General features: G+C 42.7%; 3 protein-coding genes across 3 annotated transcripts; all 3 read right to left on the bottom strand.

The window, feature by feature from the left end:
* Positions 1-6,244: 6,244 nt before the first annotated feature.
* Positions 6,245-8,845, bottom strand: LOC128712747 (serine protease inhibitor 2). The gene is made up of 5 exons (XM_053807622.1): positions 8,815-8,845; positions 7,564-7,661; positions 6,675-7,487; positions 6,458-6,608; positions 6,245-6,381 (listed from the first exon to the last, which is right to left on the bottom strand). Exons 1-5 carry the CDS (start codon positions 8,843-8,845, stop codon positions 6,245-6,247), a joined length of 1,230 nt encoding a protein of 409 aa, XP_053663597.1.
* Positions 8,846-9,386: 541 nt separating this feature from the next.
* LOC128712746 (serine protease inhibitor 2-like) lies at positions 9,387-10,790 on the bottom strand. Its single transcript, XM_053807621.1, has 3 exons — positions 10,739-10,790; positions 10,537-10,643; positions 9,387-10,475 (listed from the first exon to the last, which is right to left on the bottom strand). The coding sequence occupies exons 1-3, from the start codon at positions 10,788-10,790 to the stop codon at positions 9,387-9,389; spliced, it is 1,248 nt and encodes a 415-aa protein (XP_053663596.1).
* Positions 10,791-11,808: 1,018 nt separating this feature from the next.
* Positions 11,809-15,486, bottom strand: LOC128712163 (serine protease inhibitor 2-like). The gene is made up of 7 exons (XM_053807058.1): positions 15,453-15,486; positions 13,617-13,732; positions 13,344-13,529; positions 13,052-13,268; positions 12,516-12,913; positions 12,258-12,426; positions 11,809-11,957 (listed from the first exon to the last, which is right to left on the bottom strand). Exons 1-7 carry the CDS (start codon positions 15,484-15,486, stop codon positions 11,809-11,811), a joined length of 1,269 nt encoding a protein of 422 aa, XP_053663033.1.
* Between the last annotated feature and the right edge of the window lie 273 nt (positions 15,487-15,759).

Below are 15,759 nucleotides of genomic sequence, written 5' to 3'. Positions count from 1 at the left end.
TTCGTGCTGCCACATGTTAGATCGGGTATGATCGGGTATGTATATGTGTGTGGTTTTGGTGGATTTGGGTTGCAACAAATGTTTTTTTTTTGTTGTAATTTTTAAATTGTGGCACGCTGTCTTGCAACAGTTGATGATACTTGTAACTGTGTGGTGCTGCAACCAGCCAGCCCCTGACGCTGAACAGCGTATCCTTCTCTTGGTCGATTTGCCAACCCGATGCCACATCAGTAACAGAATTTGATTGTTGTTCCAATGATGGGCGTATGTGCTTAGGTGGGAACCAAACGGTAGCTACAAGAAAGCGATGAAATAATTTGAATTCTCGCTTATGTTTTTGCGCCGTTTAATGTGTCTTTTATTGTTCGTTTTATTTTGCGAGGGAAACACCCCACTTGAGAAGGTAAGGTATGCGTGATGCAGACGGAACCGTTGTTTGCAGACAATTAGGTTATGTTGCGTGGGATAAATGCAAGAACGAGAAACATAATTATCTACGCCAGCAGCAGAACAACATTTAGCATGTTGGAGTGATTTTGAACGAGTTTTTAGCAAATGTTTTGAGTTGGTTGAGTATTTCAGGGTAATGTTTTTCTACGTAAGCATCTGTACCAGTACCAGTAAGGTTTAATGTAGAGAAAGAGCTCAAAACCTTAGATTCTTTCTTCTTATCAGATGTGTGAGTTGAAATGGTCCAATTTGGCGGATAAACTTTTGTCACATAAAAATTTCAAAATATTGCATGCTCCAACTTTTCAGCAGGATTTAGTATAATTTTGAATTCGAATTTCAATCTAGAAATTTGTGTTGAAGAAGTTTAGGCTCCATTAATTCTATAATGTTTTTCTTTGGGAATGGGGCTCGATCTAGAGATTAATGAGAGTGTTAATCACCTGACCTACGAGTAAATACTGTACCTTCAACTGGCCCAATATTATAAAAATTCCTTGGACTGGAAGATACGACAATTAAAATTTTAAATTCCATACCGAAGGAACGTGCTAGGTTGCGTAGCATTCATCGGTTAAGATTCATTTATCGCTCTTGGCAATTTATGTTCAGTTTGGGCATGCATTAAATGCTTCCTCTAGCAAAGATATGCAAAGACTTTTCAAAAAGGATTATCAAATAGAGTTGATTTTATTCATTTTTAGAGGATGTGTCAATCTATTTTCTGATATTCAACTCTACCAATCAAATAGAGTAATAGTCAAAACTGCTCAGTAGATAAAACATAATTCTTTTGTTATTAACTGGCATTGATATCCCAGAAATCTTCGAGCTCTTGGAAAGTGGACTCTTGGACATACGGGCAGATGGAAAAAGAGATTTTCCTGGAAAAAATTTAGTACGATCTATTTATGTGATATGATAGAAAATAGCATCATGGTGTTGTTTTTTACCTGAAGTAGTGACTATAAACCTAAAAATATCTTAAAGTTAAAAAAACCCTAGATAGCAGAAGCGTAGGGAAATAGCAATATAAAAAGTTAAAAATGTTCCAGTAATTTTAGATTGAGCATGTTTCGATTAAGCTTGAGTATAACTATTGTTAAACCCACTATTGTTATAATTGCCTGACATTAGTCGAGCTCCTAGTGTCGTGAATTCTACTCGCTTAATATAGTATATCATTCGCAACGAGTTCACAAAGCAAGGGTCCACCAAATTATGAAAACAAGATGTCAACATCAACAAAAGTGCATTGTTTTATAGCTGCGGCAGTTGCATCGTCCAACGACTCGGCATTTGAATTTTGTCCCCGTGGGGCCGAAATTGGCCAAGCGTAACAAAAATCTATTTTAATTGCAAGAGACATACTAGATAAACCTGTGGCACGATTGTTTGTCATGAATTGCAGTATGCAAATAAAGTTGCGAAAGATGAAATTGAATTCCAGACTGCGCGTGGAATACAAAACTTTGGCGCTCCGCTTTGCCAAAAAGGGGTCGGCTCCTACTGCGTGTTCTCGAGTGTTCCGTTTCGTTGATATTTGATTTTTTTATGCGTTGCAGTCCCGTTTATGCTAGAGTATAAGTGAATGCATGATGGTGTTTCGATACAAATATGTGGTTGGTGGATGATAGTACGCCTCGGTAAGCGGTTTTCGCGTGTTTTTTCCCACCTGGCGCTGGACTGTAGTGACACGTCGTGCACACAATAAAATATGCAAACATTCGCCCTGGTGTGATGTGCCATTTTATTTTCTGCAAACCATTTTCCTTTTTGAAGCGCATGGCAATGAAACTGTTTCCTTTTTTTGTTCTAGTGTTAGTTTTACAGCAATAGGAACAGGCAAAAGAGCACAGGTTGACATAGAAAAAAGAACTCTGATTACAGCGAGAAAAATGGTTGTTAGTTACATGCTACCGGTACAGTATCGGCCTTGCCCACCGAACCGTTGACCATTTAAAGGGGTTGAGCCAATGGTTGTCGGGTGAGTTCGTGAGTTTTTTCATCCCCCGGTGCGCACTTTGCTCGGCACGCTATCGTATGTGCGATGTTGCATAGGAAAGGTGAAGCTTTTCCAGAACAAAACCGCACCCGAGCGGCTACAGGGACGCTCACTGGGTTTAATGCATCCCGTGTATACAGTGTGTAGCCCTTCCGCTGTGTTGGATTCAGTGTTGGAAATTGTCCGACCACCGTATGACCTTTCTCGAGCTAGTTTCCCGTGGCTGCCGTTCCCTGGCGGTCGATTGCATGACTAATGAATGAGCAGGCAACTGACTGCGGTGTGGGGAAGCGAATACGGAAAGAGATGGAGAAGAATAGCATCTTTCCAACCAACGACCGGAATGTCCGCCGGGCAATACGGAACTAGGCCAATTCGATAGGTAAGAGTAAATAGAAACAAGCAAAACATTGCGCTAGCTAGAGCGGTCTGATTTTAACGGAATCGTGGTCGGCTGCTGACGGACGGATTATTAGCTTTATTGATTTTTGTAAGCCCTTTTTCCTACCGGATTGAGCTGGATGACCTCTTGCATCATCGATCCCGCGTTGGACAAATCCAATAAACCAATCAAACTGCTACAGGACAACTTTAGTCGCCAGCGGGCTTGTTGGACAAGATAAGAGTGTGCTCGTGTGTTTGCATCGGGTTCAGCGTGTGTGAGCTTTGGGTAGCAAGTTTGCTGGAAGCTAATTTGATTTACCAGAATCGAGGATAGGAAATTTTTTGCTCGATCGTTATCTCTTGTTGTTGAGCGTTGGTAATCAAATTTCTGACTGCTTAGCGATAGATGATTCTAGCAATGATCGCGGTTTAAGAGAGTATTGATTGGTTTTGGTGGCATTTAATGAAGTATTCAATGATTAAAGTGAAAAAATTGTGAATATCAAGTGAAAATTGTGTAATACATACATAGAAGGATCTAGAAAAATAGAGGCGCAGCTCAGTTGTGAAGAAGGTAGCATGACGGGTCTTTAAACAAATGTATTGGTACCAGTGCCGTTTTTGTAGCAATTCCGCATACGCAGAATTGACTCATCAGTGTAGTTAAATAAAGTCAAGAAATAGCAGAGCAAGACTTCTTGAAACTGTAAAGCCATTGTAGAGACATTAAACAATCTACTCTTTCAATACTTGATGATCTCACCATTAACGTTTACTATTTTATAATTAATTGTTAATAATTGATAGTTAAAAGCCTAATGACTTCACAGTGATTGTAATAATATTAATATAGAGGAAATAAATAACCATACTGTTCAATGCAAATCCTCCTATCGATACGATCTAGTAGCGCTTTCTTGGCGAAGATGCCCGCTGCATACACCTGGCGTAATTCTAAACGAGTTCGAACGAACGTTTCTATCGAGGCGTAACCTTACCTCGCAAATTAGATCAACGATTGACCTCGACTTGATAAGGGTGCAACGCCATACAGAGGTCGACAGTGCTCGTGTGGGGTCGGAGTTGATTCTACCACCGGGTAATCCTAATGAAGCGCTTGGAATGTTAATTCACCCGACAGGGCTGAAACCGTATGTACGCGGCTGGTTCGATTTCACCACCCGCACTGCCGACCGCTTGCGCTTGTCATCCAGGTGTACCAGGTCACGGGTGGGTTTAGTGGTTTTGGTTAGCATAAAGCCGGTCGGAGTGTGTTTCCCCTAGCGCTTCGCGTTCAGCGAATGCCAAGGGATTAATGGACAGGGTTCGATGAAAATGGTTTCAACCGTCCTCAACCGAACAGATGGGTAGACACCTAGGCGGCCTGGTTAGGTCAGCGATTGGCTGATAGTGAATCGATAAAATTGCAACCATAGGCGATGCACAGCTTACCACCACCTAGAGTGGCACGTGCAGGTCCCTAAAGCGTTATGAAATCCAGGGCGGAAATTTTAGTCGGCCGTCGCTTGTAGCGAACGAATAGAACCGGAAAAACAGCATGTCCTTCTAAAAAATCCTTCGTTTAGCCTTTTAATAGGAATAAAAAAAATATTTAGCCGAAAATGGGTGGAAATGGATTGGCTAGAATATTGATGGTAATATATGTTTAGCAAACTCCACCATCGGAAAACAGTTTAGATTGGAAGTTGAGCAATTGATTACATAGCTAATGCGTGAGAATGTACCGTTTGACGAAAGCAATAACAAGCTTGCATATTACATCCAGATGGAAAAACCAATAAATGCGTCCCAGGTGTTAAAATTGGGTTCACATTATCGGGAAAAGAAAACGTTCTTGTGATGTGTAATCTTCGTAATTTATTTATTAAATGATTTGCAACAATTAAATGTAACCATAATTCATAATTATTTATTATAACATTATTATTATTTATTAGCAATTAATCTATTTGCTTATGGAAACGTTGTGAATGCTAGCATCATAAAACGCTCCTCAATAAATAATTTCAATATTTGCGGATCATTTACAACGCAATTATTTTGGGTGCTCATCAGTAAAGGCAACATGGTAAGAAATATTCTTCAGGTACTTCGCAAAGTTTACTTTTTTAAATGAATTGAAAATTTCTGTCGGGAAAAACCAAGGTGCATTTAGCTAATTAATTGAACCCCTGACGATGCTGTTGCAGCAAAGAATAGTGACATCGTACACAAACTATTTTTCAGTGAGTCATGTTTCGTTTGCACAGTTTTACAAAAACATTACACGGGAAGAACAATGTTTACCAAAGGCATTTATGTCCTTTTCTTGTACACTCATTTTAAATTGATCTTGGAGCAGAAGAAGATAGTACCTTTTCATGTGATAAGAATAAACGGGGAATCTTTTCTGAGCGTAGAATAAAGTTTACAAAATAAAACCCTTAAACAAAACATACAGAAGCGCTCTCGCTGTGAGAGGAATTCCCCGTACTGGAAGAAATTAAACATACCCTTGGTAATTACATTTTTATGAGTCAGCATTATTTATGGACTTACGGACCATACTCTTACAAAAGCTAGGCCACCTTTATCGGTTGCAATCGCTGCAACGGTGTTTTTCTCACTGTAACTATTAACGAAGAATAGAGCACCGAATGTGAGGCGACTGGATACTGAAGCGAACTAAACATAATGCATCACTGTTCTTTGATGATGGTGGTACGAACGCTTTGTCAGCACTTTCGGTTAGATCGAATCTAGATCGGTGCACTTAGGTCCCTATTCCGGTCTGCATGAAAATGGGCAGCAGCGATGAAGCGGAAGAATGCTTTAACCATCGGCTAGAGCGTATTGTTCATCCTTGTAATGTGTGCATGGATGAAAGGTTTCTTCTGGAGGAGTGCATCTTCCCGATACGGAAAGCACAAGGATAAGCGCCGCTAAATGCACCTTGAAGGGCTTTATTTATAACAAGCTGATCAATCGAGATGATTGTTCAAATGATTGATGTTAGTGATATTTTAACGAAAACAACCATGCTGCTGGGTATATAAAGCACTGTGGGTATTTACGGAGAAAAGGATATTGAAGCGTATAATTTATTATTGCTAAATTCACATTAATGTATTTGGCAAGTGCATTGAAGTGATTCATTATGAGATGAGGGTTTCCACTGCAACGCATGTGCTGTTTAAAACAAATGTTTTGCAATATATATCTATATTAAAGGTAACTACAAATAGTTGAGCGAAACAAGTCAGACAAGAATGCTTTTTTATCTGTGATTCAAAAATCATTACAGACGTTTATTATTGACGACAATATTATTAAAACGATCGGTTACATAGAAACGAGTGGTTTTAGGAACGCTTAACGCGATCATCGTACATCATTGCGAGCATATTAAAAGACAGGATTCTCAATCTTTCCAGCGAACAACATTGTACCGAGGGTTTCATCCTCAATGAAGAAAATGAACGGCCGATTTGCGGTAAAGATTTGAACACCATCGCCACCGAACTTGTTGACCAGCTGAATCTCTACAATAGACAAAAAACCGGAGAAATAAGTATTAGAAAAAAAATGCTTAGAGCTGTTTATGGACTGGAAATTTACCAGTAGCGGCATATGCCTCACTGCCAACTTCATTAATGGTGATACCGGCCTTCTGGAAGATTCTAGAAACTCGCACCTCATCGCGAGCTCCACGGCCACGTGCCAGAAGTGGTAGGGAAGCGTTCTGGGAGAAGATTTCGCGAATTCCAATCTAGGAAAATAGAAAAAAAAAAGATTTATAGCAAATGATGTTGTTTGTTGCAGGAAAAAAAATCACCTGTTGCAGTGGCTCGTTTAGCTGTTCGCTAAAGTCAAACTTAAACTTGGGAATGGTTACGTTAACCTCGTTTTCCTCCATATACCAAAGTGCTTGATGCAATGAGCCGCTGTTGATGCGCTCCAGCACCTTATTAATGGAGTTGTCCGCGTTCGGGAGAATAAAGTACATCGCAAGTTTATCACCACGGTACGGTAAACGGAGGATCTGCGCCCCGAGATCGGCTGAATTATCATAGTAGAACTGTCCGTTCTGTTCCATGTACTGAGCATTGGTGGGCTTGCCGGTCGAACCATAGAATGGCTTAACGTTGTTCACCACCTCCGGGAATGGATACGTCCACAGACCCTTAAAGTAAATGACGTTGACCAGCGTAATGACGGCACCTTCTACACCATCCGGCGTCACAATCTCCTTTAGACGGCCATTTGTGTTTCGCGCCACCCAGTTGTTGATAGTGGCCGCGGCTTCCGTTGGGTTGGAGTAGGACACCTTATCGAGCATCGCATGGTAGTGTGTATTCGCGATTTGTTGGTACTTGTTGATCACCTCAATGAAATCGTCGACGAAGAAGTTGGTGGCAATGTTCAGATCAAAGTCCTTATTATCTTGCTGGGCCGACTCAAGCAGCTGCTTATAGTAGCTACGCGTCTGCTCAATGTTATCATTATGAATAACGCTGCTAAGTTCGCGCTTCGTGTTGGATACGGAATCTCCGAAACTAGTGTCGGACGCCTCGTAGATAAGTGTGAGCAGGATTTTGACCGAAAAGGGTGAGAGCACAACGTTGGAGTTATAATTTTTGAAGATTTCCTGAAATAGACCATTTGAAAATTGTAAGTCTGTTAACTGACATTATGTGAAATTGTGAGATAATGAAATATCTTACCTTGACGAACTTCAGGTCAAATTCATTTTGGCGTTGGCCTTGGTATGGACCGTGGATATCATGTTGGGCCACTGCGTCAAAAATTAAAAGTGCGGCAACTGTATAAAGAAAACAATAACTTTTTAAATAAGCTGCGCCGTAATTCTGTATAAAGCTAATTGTGGTTTGAGGTAGTTTTGCCTAAATGTGCTGTAATGTTTAGTTGTACTGACATTACCAGTAAAATAATCAATTGGTAATTTGCTTCTTAACTATTGCCTCTTCTCTGCTGTGTCCTACACCATTTCAACTTCTTGTTCTCCGCTCCAATGTCAGTGTCATTCTCAAATGGGCCGATCGTTAGTGTCAATAGCCACAACGAACTCAACTGGGAAATACCGGTATTATCAGAACGATTGTTGTACGAGACTGGGGAATTCCCATTGGTACGCTCTCACGCACACACGGCTGCAAGCAACAGCGATAGTCGGTCGCATCTTCGTAGCAAGCGAACGCAACACGCGTCTATACATTATGCATGTCGTTGGCACCGCGGCCAAGTGTCAAATTTGAATGCCGAACCGGCACCAAACTTGTGTGACTAGTTTTCAACACTTAACACCGTTCGTCACTTACTGATCTTCTGTAATATGACCCGCGATCTTCTATTTGATGCGATCTTTGTAGCACTCGACCGAAAGCTATGAGCCTATCGAGCCAAACTGATCTATCTTTAAAAACATGATCACGATGAGAATGATCATAATGAGAGTATGATGATGTTACTTCTTCCATGGGCAGGGATTTCCTGTAAGTGATAGAGAAGAAACAGGTTCCTCGAGGAGTCGTGTCAAAAAGGTCAGGAACAGAATCTACATGATCGCGAATGTATGTGTGCGAGGAGTCACAATCAAAAAATTATGCCATCGATCATGACGACCTTCGGTTGGTGTGGGTCACGTAAACACCATACCTTCGGGCCATTCCTGCAGGCTAGCTTGGTTCTTATCTGTAGGTTCTACCCATTTGTAAACGCGATCTTGTTCCTTAAGTTTTTCATACAAATCAACGGAGCACTGTTTCCTTTCCATACTCGACGGGGTTTTCGTTGTTTCAGACGGTTTTCTTCGCCTGTAAGTGTGTATACTGAGGATGTTAATTATGAATCCACGATTAAACTGGTTTTTATAGAACGTCTAATGAACCGCACACATTAAATTCTAAAAATTAAAGGTAGAAGCTTGTGAGCCAGCGTAAAAGAAGTCCACTTACAGCACAATATCACAAAGCTAAACTTATTCATGGTTGAACACAACCGAGCGGATAGCACACTAACGACCGAACTATAAAACGGACAAAATGGTTCTGGTCATCTACGCGCGAGATCCATCCCACCTGGCCTCGTGAGTGATCGCCAGCTCGGATCGGCACGAACGCGAACGCAGTTCAGGTTCGCATCGTGCTGATAAACCGGTTTCGGATGAGTGTGTGAAAGCCAGTACGCACTCAAACTAGGACAGGAGCATCGAAATCATCCATCAGTAATGTTAGTGCAAATATGAGAAAAGAAACGAAAAAAAGAACAAATTTTGTGTTTCAAAAGGCATTATCACGCTGTTGGAGTTTGATTAACATGCTGCACGAAAAGAAAGTTTTGAGTGATGAAAAGATTTTAGTTTTTGTATACTCCATCTTTGTTTCACTCCATATTTTGTTTCATGATTTGGTTGTTTCCGAGAGAACTGTGCTTTAGTGAAGTTTACATTACAAAATACACCTTATTTATTGATTGAATCTGATTGTACAACGAGTTTTTATAGCAGGGGTTTCGCAGTGTCACCTCTTCAGTGCTGAGGATCTTCTACCTTGCCGGCAAACAGCCAGTTGCCCTTGCCTTCGTCGTAGATCAGGAAGAGGAACGGTCGATTGGCAATGAACTTGATCGGTTGGTTGAGAATCGTAAACACAAGCGTTCCTTCAGTAGCCGCTGACGCCTCCGTGCCCTGTTCGTCCACAAGAATGCAGCTCTTCTGCAGTATCGTACTAACCTTCAGTGGTGTGGTACGGCCGCGTGATATCAACGGTAGTTCGGCTTGATCGGTAAATACGCGCGAGATGCCTAGTTGCTGAAGACACTCTCGCATGGAGCCCGAGTAGGTGATGTTGAACCGCGGCAGCTCTATCTCCACCTCTTCTTCGGTCATATCCGCCAGTGTTTGATGCACTGTTTGAGGTGAGAGACGCGAAATCAACTGACCCAACGAAAGCTGCTCATCTGGCAACACGACTATCATTGATAATTGGTTACTGTCGTACGGCAATCGAAGAAATTGAGCATTTAACTGGTCCGAGTATTTGTAATAGAAGATACGCTCGCGCTGTTTCATGAAGGGAGTTGTTTGAGCAGCGAATCGGCTTACTGTAGATTTCCTTCCGGGATAAAAATTCCTGTCCACGGTGGCATTTGTTGGGAAGGGAATAGCCCACGAACCTTTGAAGTAGATCGTATTGATCAACAGCATCAACGCATCCTGTAGCATGTCTGGTTTAATGATGTTTTGAATATTTCCGCGCGTATTCTGGGCGATCCACTCGTTGATAAGTGCTGCAGCGGCCACATTATCCTGGAAGTCGATCGATTCTGTTGTAGCACCGTAGCGGGCCGCAATAATGCTGTGATATTTTTGCAAGATCGTCACCGAGACGTCGTGGTATACACGATCGGTGATAAGTAGATTTCGTTGCTGTTCTTTATACTGCAGCAGATCAGTTTGAAGTTTGGGCACGGTTTGACCATTGTCGCCACTGAGCGCTTGAAGAAGTTCCCGCTCCGTTATAGAATTACTCGCGCTTCCTTCGTACAGCAGAGCCAGCAGTGCTTTAACGGAGAGCGGTGATATCACTGCATTGCCTGGAGCTTTATGTAGTACCTCCTACGAGCAAACAAGAGAAACGATCAGACAAACCGCACCGTTACTGACGTAGCGAGCAAACCTTTATTACGCCCCAGTCGAAATCATCATTCCAAGGGCCTTCGAATGGTTGATAGTCGACGCTGAAGCGATTTTGAAGGAATTTTCTGGGAGTTGCCGCGATGGTTACTTGGCACATAAGAAGGAGAGAATTGGAACGTTAGCCAAATTGTACGCTTGTGTCCTGTATCCATTAGAAACAACAGCTGATTGGGAAAACTTACACGCAAACACACAACATAGCACTGTCCACCGTCCGCCGTGGAAGATTCCCATTTTCGTCCAGCTCGAACGATCAGCCAACGTGTACTGATATGCGGTGAGGTACCGAAGATGGAGCGCAAAGACGATCGGAGTGTTCATCCATGAGAGGCTTTGTCGAATGAATGTTTCGTGAGAATATTCTGCCAAGCGACATTTCCGTGAGGGTGAGTGAGTGGAGGCGTTGATCTGTTGAAGTTAATCATTACGATCGTTGAGAGTCTTGCTTGGAATGAATTGAAAAGTCAACGTATATTACAGCTTGTTTCCTGCTGTGTTATAGTTTGAAGCTAAATAAGGAGTTTTATTAGATTTTTGAAACACTGTAAAGAGCATTAACATGAAGAAAAGAGCACATTTAGCTGAGATTACGTCAGCCAGTGGTACTATTAGAGAACTTGTTTAAACAGTAGTACATCATTCTGCAATAGGGCAATGAGTGTGAATTGTGTACTTTAATCATTGCCCCAATTTCTTTCTGATAGCTTTCCAGGAAACACTTACCCACTATCAGTGATTTGATTCGATGGATGGAAAAACCGAACAACATCCACCAATTGGTCAATGCTCCGACTATGGGGATTTTGCGTTGTTTGCGTCATATGCAAGTCAGTTTATTTTTCTTAACAAACTTACATGCTAAAGGAACTAGGAATATTTTGATACTCTTCCAAAGCTCATGGTGGCAATTAAAAATATTTGCGCCTGGCGCGGCTGGGGGAGACAGGTTGTATATACGGCTATTTGTGGCTATTTCTATCTTCAGTCGTGTCGCGTCGTCTCGGCAATGGAAATTGGCTGCTAGTGTTTAGTTAAAACCTACACGCTCTGTTACATTCGCTTACACAATGAATAATTAGTTGTTTGTTTCCGTTTCCTGGTGTACTGATATCCTCGGATCAACTGTTTGACATTCCGTACATCGCGGCTGGTTTCATGGTTTTGCTTGTCAGAAGCATCTCAGCCGCATAAATCTCGTTTTCTCTCTGGATGTACTTGCTAATTGTTATATTCTATAACGCGTCCTTGCAGGCTAGGGCGTACTGTGCGAAGGATCCATCACCTTTCCCACGAACAGCAGCGCATTGGTTTCCTCATCGAGTATGTAGAACAAAAATGGTCGGTTCGCTTCGAACACGATTGGATCGCCATCGTAGCCAAATTTGTTGACTAGCTGAATTTCTGTACAAAAGCAGGGTGAAAAAAAGAGATACCCGTTATCATTACGTTCATGGGGTTTCGTTAGTTTACTTCACTCTTACACGGTGAACCGAATGGCAAAGTTAGAAGTTTTTTGTTTCTTATGATAAGGAATGGAAACACAAATTTGTAAAAAAAATCCGAGGATCGATTTTACAGCTGCCATCGGTGACTCCCGAGAGGTTCAAGACGTTATCAGTAAGTTCAGTCGAGAGGCGATGTTTTCTTTTCTACTTCGAAACTTCGAAAAACATTCTCGGTCTGGAAGCATTAATGACGTACCTGTGGCAGCGAAAGCAAGCGTTCCTTTTTCGTTGATTTCAATTCCCGCTTTTTGTAGTATCTTCGACACCTGAAGAGAAGTTTTGCTGGTGTCATTTTGTGCCTGGTCATCGGCAGGGGAAAGCAGTGGAAGTGCTGCATTGCGCGTGAAAACATCGCGTATTCCCAGCTGTTAAAAATGATGTCAAAAAAGAAGATTGCATGAGATTGGAAACTTATTTCCCGTACGGTTTACGGCTTCTGGAACCTTAAACTTACGTTCTGGATGGCCTCGTTGAGCAGCGTGCCATAGTTGAATCGGAACTTTGGTATCATCACGGTTACCTCTTCGCGCACAAACGATTGCGCTATCGAGTCGAGCATGGCGGGTGTGAGAGAACTGGTTAGAGCCGCGAGGGACACATTCCTGTGGGGCAGTACCATGTTCATGCTGAACTGGCGTCCTTTGTACGGCAATCGTAGCACTTCCGCACCGAGCTTCTCATGGTCGACATAATCGTACAGATCCATCTGGTGCATGAACTCGGTTATCACGCTACCGCCGTCGGTGACATTGAACGTTCGATTATGCGTTTGGTCGTCGGGGAACGAGTTCTTCCAGGATGCTTTCAGGAACAGCACGTTTGCCAGGATTAGCTGTGCATCCTGAATCGTGTCTGTGTTGAACGCAGAGAGAAAAAAATGTCGTTGTTTATCGGCTAATAATCCTAACACATCCTCATCTCAGGAAATTGTGTCCGTCACCGTTGACTATAGCGGTGCTTGGACCTGGGGGCTTGAAGACATCATCTTACCTTCGGTTACTAGTTCCGTGATTCGGCCACGGGTCACCTTTTCACACCAGGTGTTTATCTGATCAGTGGTCGCTTTTGTGCCGTTGAACGTCACACGGTCCACCGAGGTGCGGTAGGTTTGTTCAAGCAAATCCGTATACACTTGCGGAAGCTTCCCGTGCACTTTGTCCAGAAACACCTTCGTACCAATATCAAACTCATAGTCACCGTTCGTTTGCTGTAGGGAAGAAATAAAAAAGAAGGAATCAAGAGCTATAAAAAGTAGCTATTTTATTGATCTAGCAAATCGTACCGCAGATGCGTTCAGGAACTGGGTGTAGAAGGCACGCGTCCGGTTCAGATCTGGATCGCACAGTGCCGTTTCGAGTTCGGTGTGAGTAGTAGATCCAGGCTCGGCTGCCTCATACAGCAGCGTGAGCAAAAGTTTGATAGAGAACGGCGAAAACACGACGTTCGAGTTCTCATGCTGGAAAACTTCCTGCAAGCAGTATGTCGCAGAGCGCAAAGAACATGGTAAGCTTTGCAATCTAGTGCCAATCAGTGTGCTACCGGTGAGTGTACTTACACGGGCGAGATGCCAGTCGAAGTCATTTCTAGACACGAAAGAGGATTGTTGTCGGGGATGATGCCTTCGGAAGGTATGCACCGTACCGATGGAAATCAGTAGCATCAGGACTGCATCTGCAATGAACCGAAACGGGTGAAATGTAGCGCGTACATATCAATACACCGAGCGTCACCGATGTTCCACGTTTGGAGGTGGGTCGCAAAACACGGGGTGGAGAATAATGTAAGCATGGCGTCTACGACAGCGCCTAGCTCGTGCATTTGAGTTGTATATTTTTTAGTCGTACGATGCAACTCGTCTGTTTACGTATTTTGTTTCGCACAAGCGCAAACAACGTGCTCGAGGTGCGACGGGAAGCCTTCGTCAGTAGCTTAGCTTGTCGAGAATGACGAATAGAACATTCCAAGCATAATAGCTTACGGGTAGCAAGGTTGTTGGTATGGTTCCAACTTCAGTAGATGGGTGGTAGTGTCGGACAGGCATAAGTACTCTCAGCACAATTCAAAATAGCTGTTTTCCCAAGAAGGAAAGTTTCGATCAATCCTTTCATTTCTTCGAGTAGCTTTGTTTTGTAAGTTATTTCGAACATTTTTTTGGTTTAAAATCTTGTCACATCAAATTAATTCGTTGTCATTTTTTGCAGGATACAATGTAGATGTGTTTAAGAGATGAACAATATATGAATACCAAAGGAACGCTTTTGGAAAAAGCAACTCGAATGATTTTTAATTATATGTTACCTATCCAAACCATGGTCACGATTAATATAAATTTGTTATTGAAATATATTTGTTTTTATGAGAATAAAATATAATTTAATAATTCAGATTTAATTTTACCCCATATGCTAATCAGCCGGAACGTCTGCTATAGCTAAATGGAAGCTAAATGGACCTCTAAAGTTTGTGACCCGTACGGACCTAACAAACCAATCGAACGTATCTTCAATGTTGTACCCTTCGTTTCATATCTAACCGTGCCATTGACACCCAGAAACCTGTTCAAAAACCTGTTAGCGACCACGGTTTAATTGACTGTCTTGAGAGAATGTCTCCGTCAATCTGCATAAGCTTCCCGAAATTTACAAAAAAAACCCAGCTTTTGGTTGATGTTTGCTTTGCCTCATCAATCGCTGCTCGATGGTGTCGGTACACCTGGACTTATTAATATTCAATGTTTCGCCTGAGGAAGGTTTTGGGCACGTTCTCCGAATGGTACCATCAGCCCGTCTGGATGCGCAGTACGTTATTGTGGTTAGTTGCCTATAAGAGATTGATTAGCGCTAACCGAGCGCTAGACAAGGGCCTCGCTTCGGAAGCATCCAGTTCGCCCATTAGAAAGTCATCAGTCACGACAACATCGTGGTAACGCATATGTGCACATATTAATCGTTTGTGTTGTATGGTAGAGGGAGGGAGCGGCATAAAACGGCAAGAGATTGATTGTTTCAATTCGTGTATGATGTGTTACGGTGTGACGCAAGTATTTGCGAGATAGAGCTGATTCATTGCGCGTCTTCATTCAGCGTCGCTAGAGAGCGGCGATGAAGACAACCTCCGTCGTATGAAATTCCGAAGCAATGTAAACGGTATCGGTGGAAGAGCTAATGTGTCACCAGTAATTGGCACGCTCTGAAGCAACGGTGCACCAAAGCTTCCGTTTGTCCTAATTACGGCGTACCGGTGAACACGTTTCGTTTCGATGACGACAAACAAAGCCACTCTTAATATGTGGTTTTTTCCTTCTCCGCGTTACACTTGGGACCTTGGCCTCAAAGACAACCTGCAGCTGGACTCGTTAATGTGTATGTACGTTTAATGCAGTGACACTTACAACACCTGACGCTATTGGGCCCCATAGATCGCATGTCGCTTTAAAGGTTCCTCGCTCTTACGGGATGTAACACCCCGACAGCTGTTTGACAGCAAGCGAGCAAGCTCGCACGCTGTGTTGTTATTTACGGTGTGGTTACGGACGCCTTCACACGCGCACGCACATTTGCTGCTGTTGTGTTGATGTGTGTGACCAGCTAGACTGCGCGTAAATTCCCAAACCGTGATATCTGATGCACGATACGACGCACACTTCACTGATGCTCCAGCATCACATGGAACGATGCCAAGCTCCGGAAGGCGATGAT

This window comes from Anopheles marshallii, chromosome 3 (assembly GCF_943734725.1).
Source record: "Anopheles marshallii chromosome 3, idAnoMarsDA_429_01, whole genome shotgun sequence".
In the NCBI taxonomy this organism is placed as follows: domain Eukaryota; kingdom Metazoa; phylum Arthropoda; class Insecta; order Diptera; family Culicidae; genus Anopheles; species Anopheles marshallii.
This window is presented reverse-complemented; position numbering and strand designations above follow the sequence as displayed.

What these genes read in the sequence shown, in the direction of transcription:
- LOC128712163 (XM_053807058.1), bottom strand. Translation starts at nt 15,486, where the DNA reads ATGCGATCTATGGGGCCCAATAGCGTCAGGTGTT. An exon ending in GCCCAATAGCGTCAGGTGTT is followed by an intron (nt 13,733 to 15,452) that starts GTAAGTGTCACT and finishes GGTTCATTGCAG; the next exon opens with ATGCAGTCCTGATGCTACTG. An exon ending in GCTTGCTTTCGCTGCCACAG is followed by an intron (nt 11,958 to 12,257) that starts GTACGTCATTAA and finishes GCTTTTGTACAG; the next exon opens with AAATTCAGCTAGTCAACAAA.
- LOC128712746 (XM_053807621.1), bottom strand. Translation starts at nt 10,790, where the DNA reads ATGGGAATCTTCCACGGCGGACGGTGGACAGTGCTATGTTGTGTGTTT. An exon ending in GCTATGTTGTGTGTTTGCGT is followed by an intron (nt 10,644 to 10,738) that starts GTAAGTTTTCCC and finishes TTATGTGCCAAG; the next exon opens with TAACCATCGCGGCAACTCCC. An exon ending in TCGACTGGGGCGTAATAAAG is followed by an intron (nt 10,476 to 10,536) that starts GTTTGCTCGCTA and finishes GTTTGCTCGTAG; the next exon opens with GAGGTACTACATAAAGCTCC.
- LOC128712747 (XM_053807622.1), bottom strand. Translation starts at nt 8,845, where the DNA reads ATGAATAAGTTTAGCTTTGTGATATTGTGCT. An exon ending in TAGCTTTGTGATATTGTGCT is followed by an intron (nt 7,662 to 8,814) that starts GTAAGTGGACTT and finishes TTCTTTATACAG; the next exon opens with TTGCCGCACTTTTAATTTTT. An exon ending in TTGACCTGAAGTTCGTCAAG is followed by an intron (nt 7,488 to 7,563) that starts GTAAGATATTTC and finishes GGTCTATTTCAG; the next exon opens with GAAATCTTCAAAAATTATAA.